Source organism: Megalops cyprinoides, chromosome 17 (genome assembly GCF_013368585.1).
Source record: "Megalops cyprinoides isolate fMegCyp1 chromosome 17, fMegCyp1.pri, whole genome shotgun sequence".
In the NCBI taxonomy this organism is placed as follows: domain Eukaryota; kingdom Metazoa; phylum Chordata; class Actinopteri; order Elopiformes; family Megalopidae; genus Megalops; species Megalops cyprinoides.
Window position 1 is genome coordinate 7,156,483 of NC_050599.1, and position 13,421 is coordinate 7,169,903.

Below are 13,421 nucleotides of genomic sequence, written 5' to 3' on the forward strand. Positions count from 1 at the left end.
TTAGGAGTGTATAATATTGTTTGAAATCAATCTAAGAAAAGAATTTTATTTTTCTAATGTTAGAAGTTGATACATTTAATAATATTTTAACTGGCAGGGAACTGCACAGTAAGGCTTGCCACTTTATTAGCCGGCGTTGCTTGACTGGTTTTGGTGATTTGAAAAATGACTCCTTTAGACCTTTGTTTGTTTGTTGTGTTACTGTTTGGTGTTGGAAAGTTACATATATAATTTTGTGTCTTATATATTAGTCCATTTATTTGGCTTTCGGAGTTTGGAGCTCACACAATTGAATTTAGAAAGGGAAACATTTGCTGTGTTATTCAAGGTGACCTAATCATTTTTACTCTTGCACTTTTAAAACAAGGCATTAAAATATAATAAGCAATATGTATTTATAGGCATGATCAGAACAGATTATTTTGTTCTTCCACATAAGTATTCAAAACTATTCTGTATAAGTTGAGATAGTTTACCACGTACAACCAAATAGCGACTTTTGCCTCACCCTGTATTCATACGAAATACCTTGTTCTGTACTGAAAATACCAAAGCTTTCCCTTCAGATGACAAATGATATAGGAATGCATTGTTGCATAGCTTTGACATTATGAAAAAAGTAATTCCTTGTATGTTTTAAATAATAAAAAATAAATAAATGGGTGGGAGACTTGCATGCTGCAGTGATTTTTGTAAGATGAATAGATGATTTGAGCCATGGATATCCTCCCCTCCCTATACCCAGTCTATAGAACCATAAACGGAAAAGACTGTGCATATTTATAATTCTTTATTTCATCAACAACATAATGTTTCTATGTAAACACTTTCCGGCAGACTGAGGGGAAGAACTTGGACCGTGCACCTTGCACAACAACAGTGAATTTCAACGGCGTCAGAAAATTACATGACTGCAGCGACTCAGATTGTGATATTATTTTCGTAGAGGGCAAGATTTACAAGACATTACTCACCCCATTACTTTCCCCAAGACATTACTTACACTTGTTCAATTATTTAGTAATTTCATAAAGCACTAAAGCTGAAAGTGCAAATAATTTAAGGCAGTGGGAGCCATGTTACATCTTTCACTTCCCCGATCCATTTATTTTAAAGCCCCATGACTACCTGAACATGCACCCCACACCTGGAGAGCCCGAATGCAAAATTGCTGGCACTTGCTTTAATTATATAATGCAATAAAATGGAGAATTTTTTTCAACAATGAATCTCTGAAAAAGAAAGAAAAAAAAAACCTCAAATGATACTTCTGATTTGTACAAATTCCATAACGACCCTGTGAAATCAAGAGAGCCTTTAAACTTGTCTGAACCTGTTATACAAGGCCCAACGGTGACCTTGTAAAGAAATTAAACCACTTATGGCAGGAGCCGGGTTTTGAAACATGTTTACAAAACTCTTACTGTAAAATGTTAAGTCGAAAATACAAAAACTGGAGAGTTGTTGATGAAGCAATCAAGCAAGCAAAGAGATCTGTATCTTGAAGCAGAACCAAGCTGTCCCACACTCCCCATTGGATATGCACTTTATCATTTATCACTCAACTTTTACTATCTGGACATTGGTTACAAGGTCCCCATTGCAAAAAAAAAACAAAACTGATAAAAATAGTTTCTTCTATCTGCAACACCTATTTTAAACAAGAGTGAGAGTCTAAATAAGTGTCACTGTACGCTGATTGACCTGTATTGATTATTTCATTGTTAATTACTGTAATGCCATGTGTGAACCACTAGATACATTAAGTGACATAAGATAAAGACAAACTTCAACTCTATACAAATTTACTGGACAATAAAACTTCCTTTCGAATTTGAACCAGTTTTTATTTGTTTTTACGCAATTTGTTGTTAATCGTGCAAAAAGAGGTTGAGGATAGTAATCAAATACAGGTACATTTTCAGCCTTCTGTATCTGCAGCTTTGTAGCTGCTGGTGATATTAATATACAGTGTGAAAATTATGGTTCATATCCCATGTGTCATTCCCCATGTATTCTATATGTGAAGATTACGCTCTGTAATGACTCCAGCACTCCCAACAGCCACTCAAAGCAGCTCACCCCATGTTTCTGTTCCCTGAAGATCTGAAAATCTCTTCTGAAGCTGACCACAGACAGAAACCCACCATAAACCTCGGGTTTCGTGGGATAAGAATGCAATAAATTTGAGAGCTTCTTTCCGTTCTTCAGAAATACATGAGGGTTTGAAATACCCACCCCATTATTGTTACACATAAACGCAGGTGCTCTGACGACACCATAAAATTAACAAACCTGAAAATCAACTGTTCCTCAGGAAACTTTGAAACCAGACATTGGTTGAAAACATTTAAATGAAAATAGCCATATATACTGCTCACTTGGCTAAATGCAGTGAATACATTAAAAAAAACTGAAAAAATGTGTTCCACAATGAATATGGGGATACTTGACACTGAAGATAACTTGCTTTTTTAAACAAGGAACATCTGTCTGTTTCCGATGGAACTTTTCCTGATTTATTTAACTGTACATACATCAGGAAGCTGATTATTTTCTATTTTTGAAAATGAGCCAAATGTAATGGATTGTAATAGGATAACAAAAGAAACATACTCATTAACGGTAAGGCAGCCACTATGACAAATAATGCATAAAGTATATATTTTAAACTGCTGGTACCTGTACCATATAAAACTATGTCACAGTGCTAATGTCCCTTTGCATGGGAACCTATGTTACTGCTGTGTTCAAAGTGCTTAAAATGCTTCAATTAACTGACAGATATGAGCAACACTTTCTTAATCCTCAGTTATGTTCTGCAAAGACTTTACTTTGTTTTTCCCCAGAGTGACTTCATGAGTCAATCACAATATGATATAGCTTAAAAGGCACCCACTACAGAACTGTTCCTGAAAGGATTATCTAGAAGGTTACTTCTGTCATAATTTTACATGTCTAATGTGATTTTAAATTAGATTTTAATAAAAAAAAAGCCTAAAATTGTGAAAATAATGAAAAAGTGTTTAGTCGCCCAGCATACACCAACTAATACCAACTAAATACTTTCTCTGGTTTTACTTCCTTTTAATAACCAAGCTGGGCAACTTTTAAAGCAGTACCTAAATAAAAATTAATTAATTCTTTGTTTTAATCAATTAATGAATTAATACTTTTTCATGTTGGCAATGGTGATCCATTACTTGTTAACTGATTACATGAATGTGTCTGCTTCACTGCAATTCTTTAAAGTTTTTTTCTTTTTCACTTCTTTTTTTCACTTCATTGTTTACCTCCATACAAAACTAAAAATAAACTTACAAAAGCAGACTACATAATCTACTGTGCTTCTAATATAGTACTCTGTCGCTAATCAATGGCCTAATACTTTAATGCTGACGATAATCTGCTTTACATTCAAATATTCTGAGACACACTTTCAGCACAACAGAACAGGTCATTCCCATTCTAACACTTAGTGCAAAACAGAGAAGTAGCTCTTTAACTCATCAGTTTACAAGTGCAAAAAAATTAACAGATTACAGACACAATACATATGATGCCAAGGCATTCACCACAAACAAAACAATAAATTATTCATTTTTTTAGAGGAAAACATTAATGTTATGTAAAGATGAACACAGAGAAGTGATTTGACCAGATGTCATACCATTGCCAACAATACGGTTTTGCTTGTTTCACATTATTTCTTTCCAAGAGAACCTTAATCAACATGCATACATAGGAGTCTGCCACTCGTGGCTCTGGATCAGGCTTGTTCATTTAGGCAAAACCGTGTTATTGGTTTCCCTAACAGATTAAGAGATTTACGATTTTTGTTGAATAAGCATCAGAATTTCTCATGTTCCAGTGAATGCATACTAAAATTGATCAAAGAAAAGCCTCACTCCTGACACATTCTTGTTAAACAATAATCAAGCAAAAAGCTGGCAAACTAACTAACACACTGCAGAGAGGCAACACCTCTTTCTACTCCTTAGAATAGAGCAGGAGGCTGAGGTGACAGAGGCCTGCATTCAATACTCCACTATACTCTACACTCTACTCTATACTCCATTGTTATGCTAACAAATATCAGCCAGAAAAAAGTGCACCATGTATGCAAAGAAAGAGTTTCTGCTGGGTTTTCTGCAGTTTTCTGACGGTGGACACTCTGAATACTTGCTAAAATCCATCTCGCAAAGCCAATTACTTACTGTTGTACCCTAACCACAAGGAATCAAATGCCACTCGAGCCAGCTGAAGGAAATAGTAAATGTCACCACCTCCCCTGAATTTGCCCTCTTCATGTAATGTGACATGCTGCTTCACCTTTCAATCAAACTTCATTCTGGGTCCATAATTTTGATCAATATGACATAAAAAACCAGGGAAATATTTGCTTGGCCATACCAAGCACTTGTGGATCAGCCTTGTGAGGGCCACTGACCTTATCCAGGGTAACCTACATAGCTTATATTTTCTGAGTTTTATATTCCAGTTAAGGTTAAGGTTAGGAACCTTTTTCAAATGTACAATGAGGTTCTAAACCCAGTTTCTTCATAACTATTCCAAGATGCTCACGTTCAGTTCTATCGTTAAGTTTCAAATATTGTCAGAGATTTGACAGTGCTTGAAACTGGACCCTTTCCACATGCTTTCAGTGACCCCAAGGAAATGCAGTTAACTTCCAGTGATAGCTATCCTTCCTCATTTCACAAAGCTTCTGACTGACCAGGAGTGTTGCTGAATGGCTCAGTGGCTGAAGGAAGTATGGATTGAGTATTCACACTGAAAGTATTGTACTCAAGTAAGTACTGAGTAAGTGTACTCAAAGTAATCATACTGAACTTGAACTATGACAATTTCAAAACATCGGACCATGGCTCCAGAATGAGATTCGTCCAGAATGAGTCACCCCTCAAACAAAGGCAAGAAAAATATCAGTAGATGGTGCACTTTTTGTTTTTTTTTCTGTTTTGTGGTTACAACAGAACTTCAAAAGAATGACACCATTTCGCCTGACACCTCACCGAGTTTTAAGCAACTCAAGAAATTAAAAGGAAAAAAAAAAGAAACGGAGCGGAATGACCAGGTAACAGTTCGGTTGTTAAATGAACGGAGAGCACACACACAAAGCTAGGACAAGCTCCAGCGTATCTCACAAAGCCTGAGTTAGATCTGTAGCTCTTCCTGCAGAAGGGGCTGTGCGATCTCCAGGTTACCGATGGGCAGGGAGGGCAGCTGCTTGCGCGTCACCTGCTTGACGAAGACGAACAGGAAGCCAACCACCAGGGCGGCGCCCAGGAGAGAGCCCAGGACAGGGGCGTAGGTGGACTCCCCACTTGCGGGAGTGGGTGGGGCGGCCGTGGGGGGCGCGGACTCCTTCAGGAGGTCCCGCACGCTGCCGAGGGTGCCGTTGTTGGGAGCCGGAGGGACGGCGAGGATGTGGCACATGAGCGGGTACAGGTCCACCGAGCGCATGGAGGCCATGCTGTAGCCCCGGCGGAAGGCGGGGCCCCGGGCCACAAACACAGGGTGCATGCTGGGTAAGGTGTTGTCGTAACCATGGTTACCCACTGAGGGAAAGACAAGACATGTGACAAGTCTTTGGAAACAAAGTTATAGACTGAGGTGCTGTTGTCTTGATCACAACCCAAATACAAAAAAAAGTGGAAACAGAATATACAAACAATTACAACGTAGCCTAATTGTAGGAGGCCGCTTCATGGATAATCTTTTGCATACGGGAGCCACCAAAAGTCCTTGACATTAAACACTGCTAAGAAATTCTGAAACGAACCGAAATTGTTTCATGCAACATTTCATTACTTACACATGAAGGTGCCATTTTTATTCTGCATTATTGTCCACCCTTCCTTGGCTTCAATGATGATGGGCATTATCCTGTCATTGCGCTTGTAGTGGTAGTGGTCCGGAATGTCTTCCTTCTTGTACACTGTCATGTTGGGGTTCGCGTTGGCCAGAGCGTTGTAGACCTCATCATACTTGCCTGAAAGCAGAAACATCATCCGGTATTAGTGGGAACTGGCAGACAAACACACACAAGAGGGCACCAGTGAGGCATTCATGTTTAGGAAACTAGGCTTGCATGTTTGGGGTGGGGCTCTGCTGTTGTATCCTGGAGCAGATTGCTTCAGCTGAACTGCCTCCATATAGGGCTGTATAAACAAACTAATGGATTCTATACGAAATGTTGCACTTTTTGACGGTGTCTGATAAGTAAATTAATAACAATTTAAAAATACATTTTTAAGAAAGACAAGTTTGGCTAACACAATGAGATCTGGCACTCAGTCTAATGTGTCCCCAACAGCTGCAGGCAACTGCAAGGCTCCCCGGTGGCTCAGATGGTTAAAGGCACTTGCTTCAAGCACTGACAGTGCCAACAGTCCATGACTTGCATTGTTCTGATACAGAAGCAAAATGCAGCATCTGTGGCTATCATAAATGAACTGTCATGAATCTTGGTGTGGAAGACATGCAACACTCTAACACAGGTATCAGGGTGTTGATGGCTGTCTGGATTGTAATTACTACAGCACATTTCACATCAAACAGAAACATAGCAAACAACAACATGCCAGTGTAAGCACAGGCTTACCTTCCTTGGGTAAGACGGCAACCACAGGACTCTTATCAATCCAGGTGTACAGGTCACTGCTCACGTAATCATCCAGCTCGATAATCCTGTCAGTCGACAACTGTGCCATGCCGTGATCACTCGTGACCACAAGGTTCACCTCATCGTAGATCCCCGCCTTCTTCAGCTGCCCCAGGAGAGAGCCAAGCTTCCCGTCGATATCGGCAATCACCTCGTTCATGAGCGGACTGTCTGGCCCCAGCCGATGGCCGCTCTCATCCGGCTCTTCCCAGTACAGAACTCCCAAGCTGATGGGCTGCTCCTGGGTGAACCAGTCAATGAGCTTCTGGACTCTATCCTGGAAGGACATGGAGGCGTTGTACGGCAAGTAATGGGTCGGGTACATCTGGTGGATCTCCACGTCGGAGCCTGGCCACATGGCTGCCCCGCTCCTGTGCCCAGCCCTCTGATTGGTCACCCATAGGGGCACGCCCTCGTCCCACCACCTGGGGTCGTAGGTGTCCATCCGGTCCATGGAGAAGGTCAGGTTGAGGTCGGGGTCAAACATCTCATTGGCCACAATGCCGTGACTCTCGGCGTGGAGCCCGGTCACCATGGTGTAGTGGTTGGGGAAGGTCTTTGTGATGTAGGTGTTCTCCACTTGCTGCACCCTGACGCCCTCCTCCATCAGGGCGTTGAAGTTTGGCGTGGGCACCCGCTTCAGGTAATCCCATCGGAAGCCATCAAAAGACACCAGAAGGAGACGATGCAGCTCCTCTGGGCTGCAGCCGGGCAGCATGATCACAGCCACCACAACCAGGAAGCAGCTGGCTTTTACAAGTCTGTCTGTCATTGTGGAACCAGTTCAGCCCTGTACCTGTGAGAAAAACAAACCCATGTTTACATGTCTCACATACCATTAAACTGCTGTGTGACTAACCCATTCTTAGGTATGGGCTCTATATGTCTGTACATGCTTTTAGCTACTATACTGTATATTCAATTCAGAGCTCTCAAAAGGTCCAGCTGCACGGCCAAGGCTTTTTCATGTAATACCAGATGCTGATTTTTGTGTAGAAGAACAACTAAAAAAAAGTCAGAGGAATGTTCAGATAAATAACAATTTTTCAAACAGAGGCAAGTGATCCCAGACATAAAAGACCGTGCTCCTGTACTCCATTGCTAATATCTATATCTGTCTAATATCTGTCACACTCTGCTGTTGCTCAAGGGAATCAAACCAGCAACCTTTGTCTTACAAGCCCAGCTCCTCAACCACATCCTGTCATACTGGTGTTGTTGTCAAAGGTTGTGGGTTTGATTCCCAAGAGGCACCCCACTGTTATACCCTTGAGAAAAAATCTAAACCTCAGGGAAAGCGAAAAAAAATCCTGAACAAACAAATAAATAATAATAGGATTTTTCAGGTACAAAAATCTGGGAGAGTTTTTTCAGCAAATTGTGTCCATGATGTATCCCCAAAACAATAATTCGCGAGGTTGTCTAGCTGTCTATTTTCTACCATACATGGCATTCATAGTTAGCAACCTCGTAAAAGGCTAGGCCTATGTAGCTAGCTAGCAGATTGATTGATTGATTACCACAGAGGTCTGTGTAAACGACGAACAAATAAACCAATAACCAAAGCCAAATAAACAAATAAAGAAAATGTATCTGCGTAATTAGTAATAAACTTATATTCTACACTGATGCATTAATGCCAGCTTACCTTGTAACTATCAAACTCTGGAGCTGTCTAAATTTAAGGACCCAGCTAGCTTAGTAGTTACCTAACTAAAAATGTCTTTTAAATTTGCACAGATCTGCAAGCTTGCAATTCATTTAAATGCAGCCGCACAGCAGAACTTGCCTGTACGGGTTCATATGAGGCTACGCGAAGCTCAACGACAGTTGCCAGCTATAAAAATCATCATAGGCAGCTAGTTAGCTAATGCAGCTATATCTTCAATGTCCTTAATCTCAGTTTGTAGACAGCCACCAACCTTCTTCCACTAGAAAGGGTACTCCTCTTGCTCAATACGATTTGAAACAGAATTTACTGCATCGAAAGCAATGTTGCAATAAAGGACAGCGTATTAATTTAAAACGCTATTTCACATTCCTAGCGTTTTGACGGGCTTGCACTTGCTAAATAAACAGACGCTCGCAAACAGGAAGTCCCACCCACATTGTAAAGTCCCGGAAACTGCAGCCGAGGGGCTTGTCTTCTGCGTTTGATGCAGATCTAACAGCAAATGGTGCAGACAAATGCATTAAAGCTTATGACGTAATGTATTCTCTGATAAAAATAAAAAAAATGTCTTTATATTTGGTGTGACTGTGGTTCTTAAGTGACAGGTATATGTGTAGCACCTGCCATTATTTACACACATGTTACCAATTGCCATAACAATAATCAAACTATGTCTTTCTTGTTCTGATGACAGAGTTCAGCTTGAAATAGCTTCCACCTTATTAACGCCTTTCAAAAGTGAAAAATTCACTCATATCTGTCTGTGTGTCTTTGCTGAAAAAATAAAGTGGAAGGTGTATCATATAGAGGAATGTGTTTACCAATTTCCATATAGCTGGATAGTTTTTTTTTTTTTTTTCTAGTCCAAAATTATAACAAAAAAGAAAAAAATATGTTATTTCGAAAACAGCAAAGTAAGTAAATTCTGTAAATACACATTACAGCAAATTACTCTCTCTCTCTCTCTCTCTCTCTCTCATCAACTGTTAAAATTCATCTGCAGTGCACGCTATAATGTACAAAAGGATATTGTAGAGTATGAAATTGAATCTATAGAAACAAAGCTTTTCCAAGTAACGTCTAACAGGCTTCTCAAGTGGCACCATTGTCCATCAAAAACTGTAACAAAAATAAAGAAAGGTGATATCTAGGCCATCTAGAAAACAGCAAAGTAAGTTTTTTTTATTATTATGACACGAAAAGATCCAACTATCCATTTAAATCTAGAAATATCAACAAAGTTTTCGCATTTATGCTCTCTCGCCCTTTCTACCGTTCACCTCTGCCTTAGGCTAATTTATGAACTAAAACAAGCTCATTGTATTGCAAGTTATGAAACGGATTTTTTTTTTCAATAGCGTAAATCCATTGATGGAAATACACCTGCCATTGTATAAAGATGGTAGTATACCAGGCTAGACAACTGCGTCCTATTCGATAGTGCTGTTAGTATGTTTCATTTGGACACGTTGTACGCCTTTATATTGGCCACAAGGGGGCATACTAGTTTTGTGTTTCACACTGCCTTAGCCCCTATGTATTGACTTGAAAGGTAATAGACTCAGCATGATCTGTTCCACGAGTATATTACTGTAAGAAGTGCCCACCTTCAGCTATCACTTCTGCCATCGCTTCAAGCCTAAGTAAATTACTAACATAACCTTAACACTAAACGTATTATTATTATTATTATTATTATTAAACCGATCACTGCACAACTTGTCAGAGCCTTTAAGGGCGTGAACTTCTTTGTGTTAAATTAGAATAGTTCTTGTTTACCTAAACTGATTAAATCTAAATCCATTTAACAGTGCAGTGCGGGCTTCCATTACGAATCTTGAATTAGAAAAGAACTCATTCATAAGATCAGTCCTAAAGATATGCGATATTAACGCCAGCACCTCATATTCCAGTCTTAATTAACGTATCTCCTTCAGCGTTGTTATCGATTAAACGAAACATTGACTATCCACGTGGGTCGTGGATAGTCCATTTGGTCCAGTTTAACTTTCGATTAAGACTGTTGCTTAACAGAGCAATATTGCATAAACATCACTGATTACAAGATTTTCTTTCTCCACAGGAATTCTCATTAGTGTGAGTTTGATATAAACGTCTGTAACTGACCATATGAACACATGTCTTTATTTCATACAGATCACACAACTTAAAAGCAGTCAGTCTTGCTGTGTTAATGAGATGAGCACTGCTTTTTTTTATTTTATATTATTTACCGTGCATTTTGCAACCCCGTTTTCACTTATTTCACAAATACTGTTAAACTGTGTTAAAAATGGACGGCTTTAGGACAAGTCGTGCATGACACACAAGGTTTCCGTCCTGAAGACCTGGTCCATGCGCGGCGCTGCGCGGTACTGCAGCGCAGGCGGGGCAAAGACGAAGATCCTGTCCCGGGTTACAAAACGGTCTCCTGGCAACCAAAACCTGACGCAACCCCCGCTACCCCTCCTTTCATGGTCCTCAAAATTCAAAAAACCAATGTGGAGAAGCCGACTGGCGTTTTCGGAGGGTAGAATATCTATTTCCAATGCCATTCGTGGAGAAGAAGGACAAACGGACTTTTAAAAGTGGAGCAGTGGCGATCGTAATGATCCCATGAGTTGAGACAGGTGAGTCGGTGCTATTTTAAAATAATATTAGTCCTGCTAATTACGCAAGAGATGTACATCGCGATGCTTTCGTCCCCCACCCCTCCCCCAAAAGTGTTCAAGGAGCTGGCTATCTTAGCTAAGTTTTTACAACTTGGTTAGCAGCACGGTGGTAAGTAATTAACTCTAACCTTGCGCCTTTTTTCATTCTTTTTCCTTCAGCTTTTTTAGTAGGCTGGGTTATTATTATTATTATTATTATTATTATTATTATTATTATTAATAATAATAATAATAATGGTGATATTTATAAACAACCGTCGTCGCTAAATCTTCATTTAACTTTTGATAACATTTTTTCCATGTTCAGTTCATTGTCGTGTAGTTGAATTGTATAAGAAATGTGTATATTCTGTTGAAATATTTTGTTCCTCTTTGGAATGATTCAAAATGCAATTCTTAGTTTGCTTTTTCGAGTGCTAATCTGCTCACTGTGGTTTGTACTGTTCGTTTTAAACCATCTGGGATTGCTGTGAATTCACTGATTGGTCTCAGATGGGCTGCGGACTATTCTTGGTGAATCTGAGCAGCTATCTTAAGATTCCTTGGAGCCCGTACGCATTGGGTCTTTGCCAAAATACATGTTATGAAGTGATGTCCAGTAAGCCTAAATTGAAGACGCTGTTATGTCTGGGATTTGCCCCTATATATTTAATTTCCATCTCATTTAAACAGTGATACGCTGCACTTATCAATATGACTTCACATCACACGCGATTCTTTTTTACACTGAGGTGATGCAATATCTCTGGTCTACAGTCCCGTTAATTCAGTTATATTTCCATCACTTTATTTATTTGATCATAAGATGCTCTTACACAGGGCGGTGTGCACACAGATGTGTAGTTTATCCATTTACACCGCGGGATACTTAGGCTACTGAAGCAGTTTAAACGCCTTGCTTAACACAACAAAAGTGTCTCAGATTCTCTGCTGCTTCTGTGAACAACATAAAAAAATGTGAAGAGCAAATGAATGCTGACTGTCAGGGTCAGAGTCAGAGAGCGTGGGATTTGTTGGCTCAGAGTGCCATTGTGTCCCTATTATCAGAAAATGATCTTGTTCTCTGCTGGCCTCAAATGGCTCATCTCACTTTTCATAACCCGTTTAATGAAGAGGGTTGTAACATCATCCATGTTTTACATAATTTCAGCAGAAACTCAGATGTGCCACAGAGTTTCATGTTCTTTTCATCCTTCACCCTTAGGCAGGGAGGTGTGATATTTGGGTCTCACATGTCTGTTTTTTGTTCCATCATATCCCGGTTTCCTATTCATACAAAGAATATTAAATAATTTAACAAGAGGACATAACTAAGCCCAAGAGCAGGGAGATCAATGATGATACAGTTCAATGGAGCAAAAATAATCAATTGCCGTAAGACACTCACATGCAATCATATCACATTACTGTACCTCCAATACAAAGATCACAAGGACACCAGCAACTGATGTCTCCAACATTGAAGAAATATATCCAGGATGGGCTGTACTGAATTCATACTTAGCAGAATTACAAAAAAAAAACCTTTTTATTAGGTTAAGTTTCTATGTCGTAAACATCTGGTTTCATCCATCTGAATGTGTCAATTTGCACAGGAGGACTCAGCTATTGAGTTATGCCATCAAATGTGAAAGCATTAAATCATAATTATTGCATTCCACATGCCAATTCACAGTTTATCACTCATGGTGATAAATTGATCCTTTTCCTTTGTTAATTTGGCTGTTGCATAATACTATGCTGATAAAACGCACAGGTCAGGTAACTGTCTTTGAAATGAGGTGCCCCTTATAAGTTTCAGAACACTTTCAGAAAACCAGCCTACTCATTTCTACTGTAAACATGTGTCACAGAACCTCAAACCTCAGCAACATTGTGAATTTAATGTTTGGCATAAAGGAAAAACCTGGTTAATATCACAATTATTTATTTATTTAAAACATTGAACTTCAGCATTTTCTTTACACAACCATTTTGTTTCATTTCATAAACATTTTTTTCTTTTTAGTTGTGCACTGTCTAAAACATATAATGTATATGCTTATCGACAACTGGCTATTGTTTTTGTCTTAAATTTGTTCCACATTTGCCAGTAGGACATTTTTTCCCAGATGGGCACCTGGCAAGCATCATTTCTCTGAACACGCCCCTTTTTAAAGGGTAAATTTTGCGCTAAAAGGGGAATCAGAGAGAAGATTAAAACATGTATGTCTGTGGAAAGATGGTTAAAGGTCTGATACATGTAGACTCAGCTGATGGGGTATTGGAGGGGAAATAAAATGGCTACATTTGTAATTTGTAAGGAGGCAGATTTTGACTTGAAGGAGGCAGATGATGCCTTCTTTCCTTGGTTCATGTGTTTTGCCATACCCCCTTATGCCTCCTCGAATTC

The 13,421-nt window shown here is 39.4% G+C and overlaps 1 protein-coding gene across 1 annotated transcript; it reads right to left on the reverse strand.

Annotated features, from left to right (window-relative positions):
- Nucleotides 1-5,024: 5,024 nt before the first annotated feature.
- On the reverse strand, nucleotides 5,025-8,761 carry enpp5 (ectonucleotide pyrophosphatase/phosphodiesterase 5). The gene is made up of 4 exons (XM_036550228.1): nucleotides 8,608-8,761; nucleotides 6,626-7,481; nucleotides 5,837-6,013; nucleotides 5,025-5,579 (listed from the first exon to the last, which is right to left on the reverse strand). Exons 2-4 carry the CDS (start codon nucleotides 7,455-7,457, stop codon nucleotides 5,176-5,178), a joined length of 1,413 nt encoding a protein of 470 aa, XP_036406121.1. The 5' UTR covers nucleotides 7,458-7,481; nucleotides 8,608-8,761; the 3' UTR covers nucleotides 5,025-5,175.
- Between the last annotated feature and the right edge of the window lie 4,660 nt (nucleotides 8,762-13,421).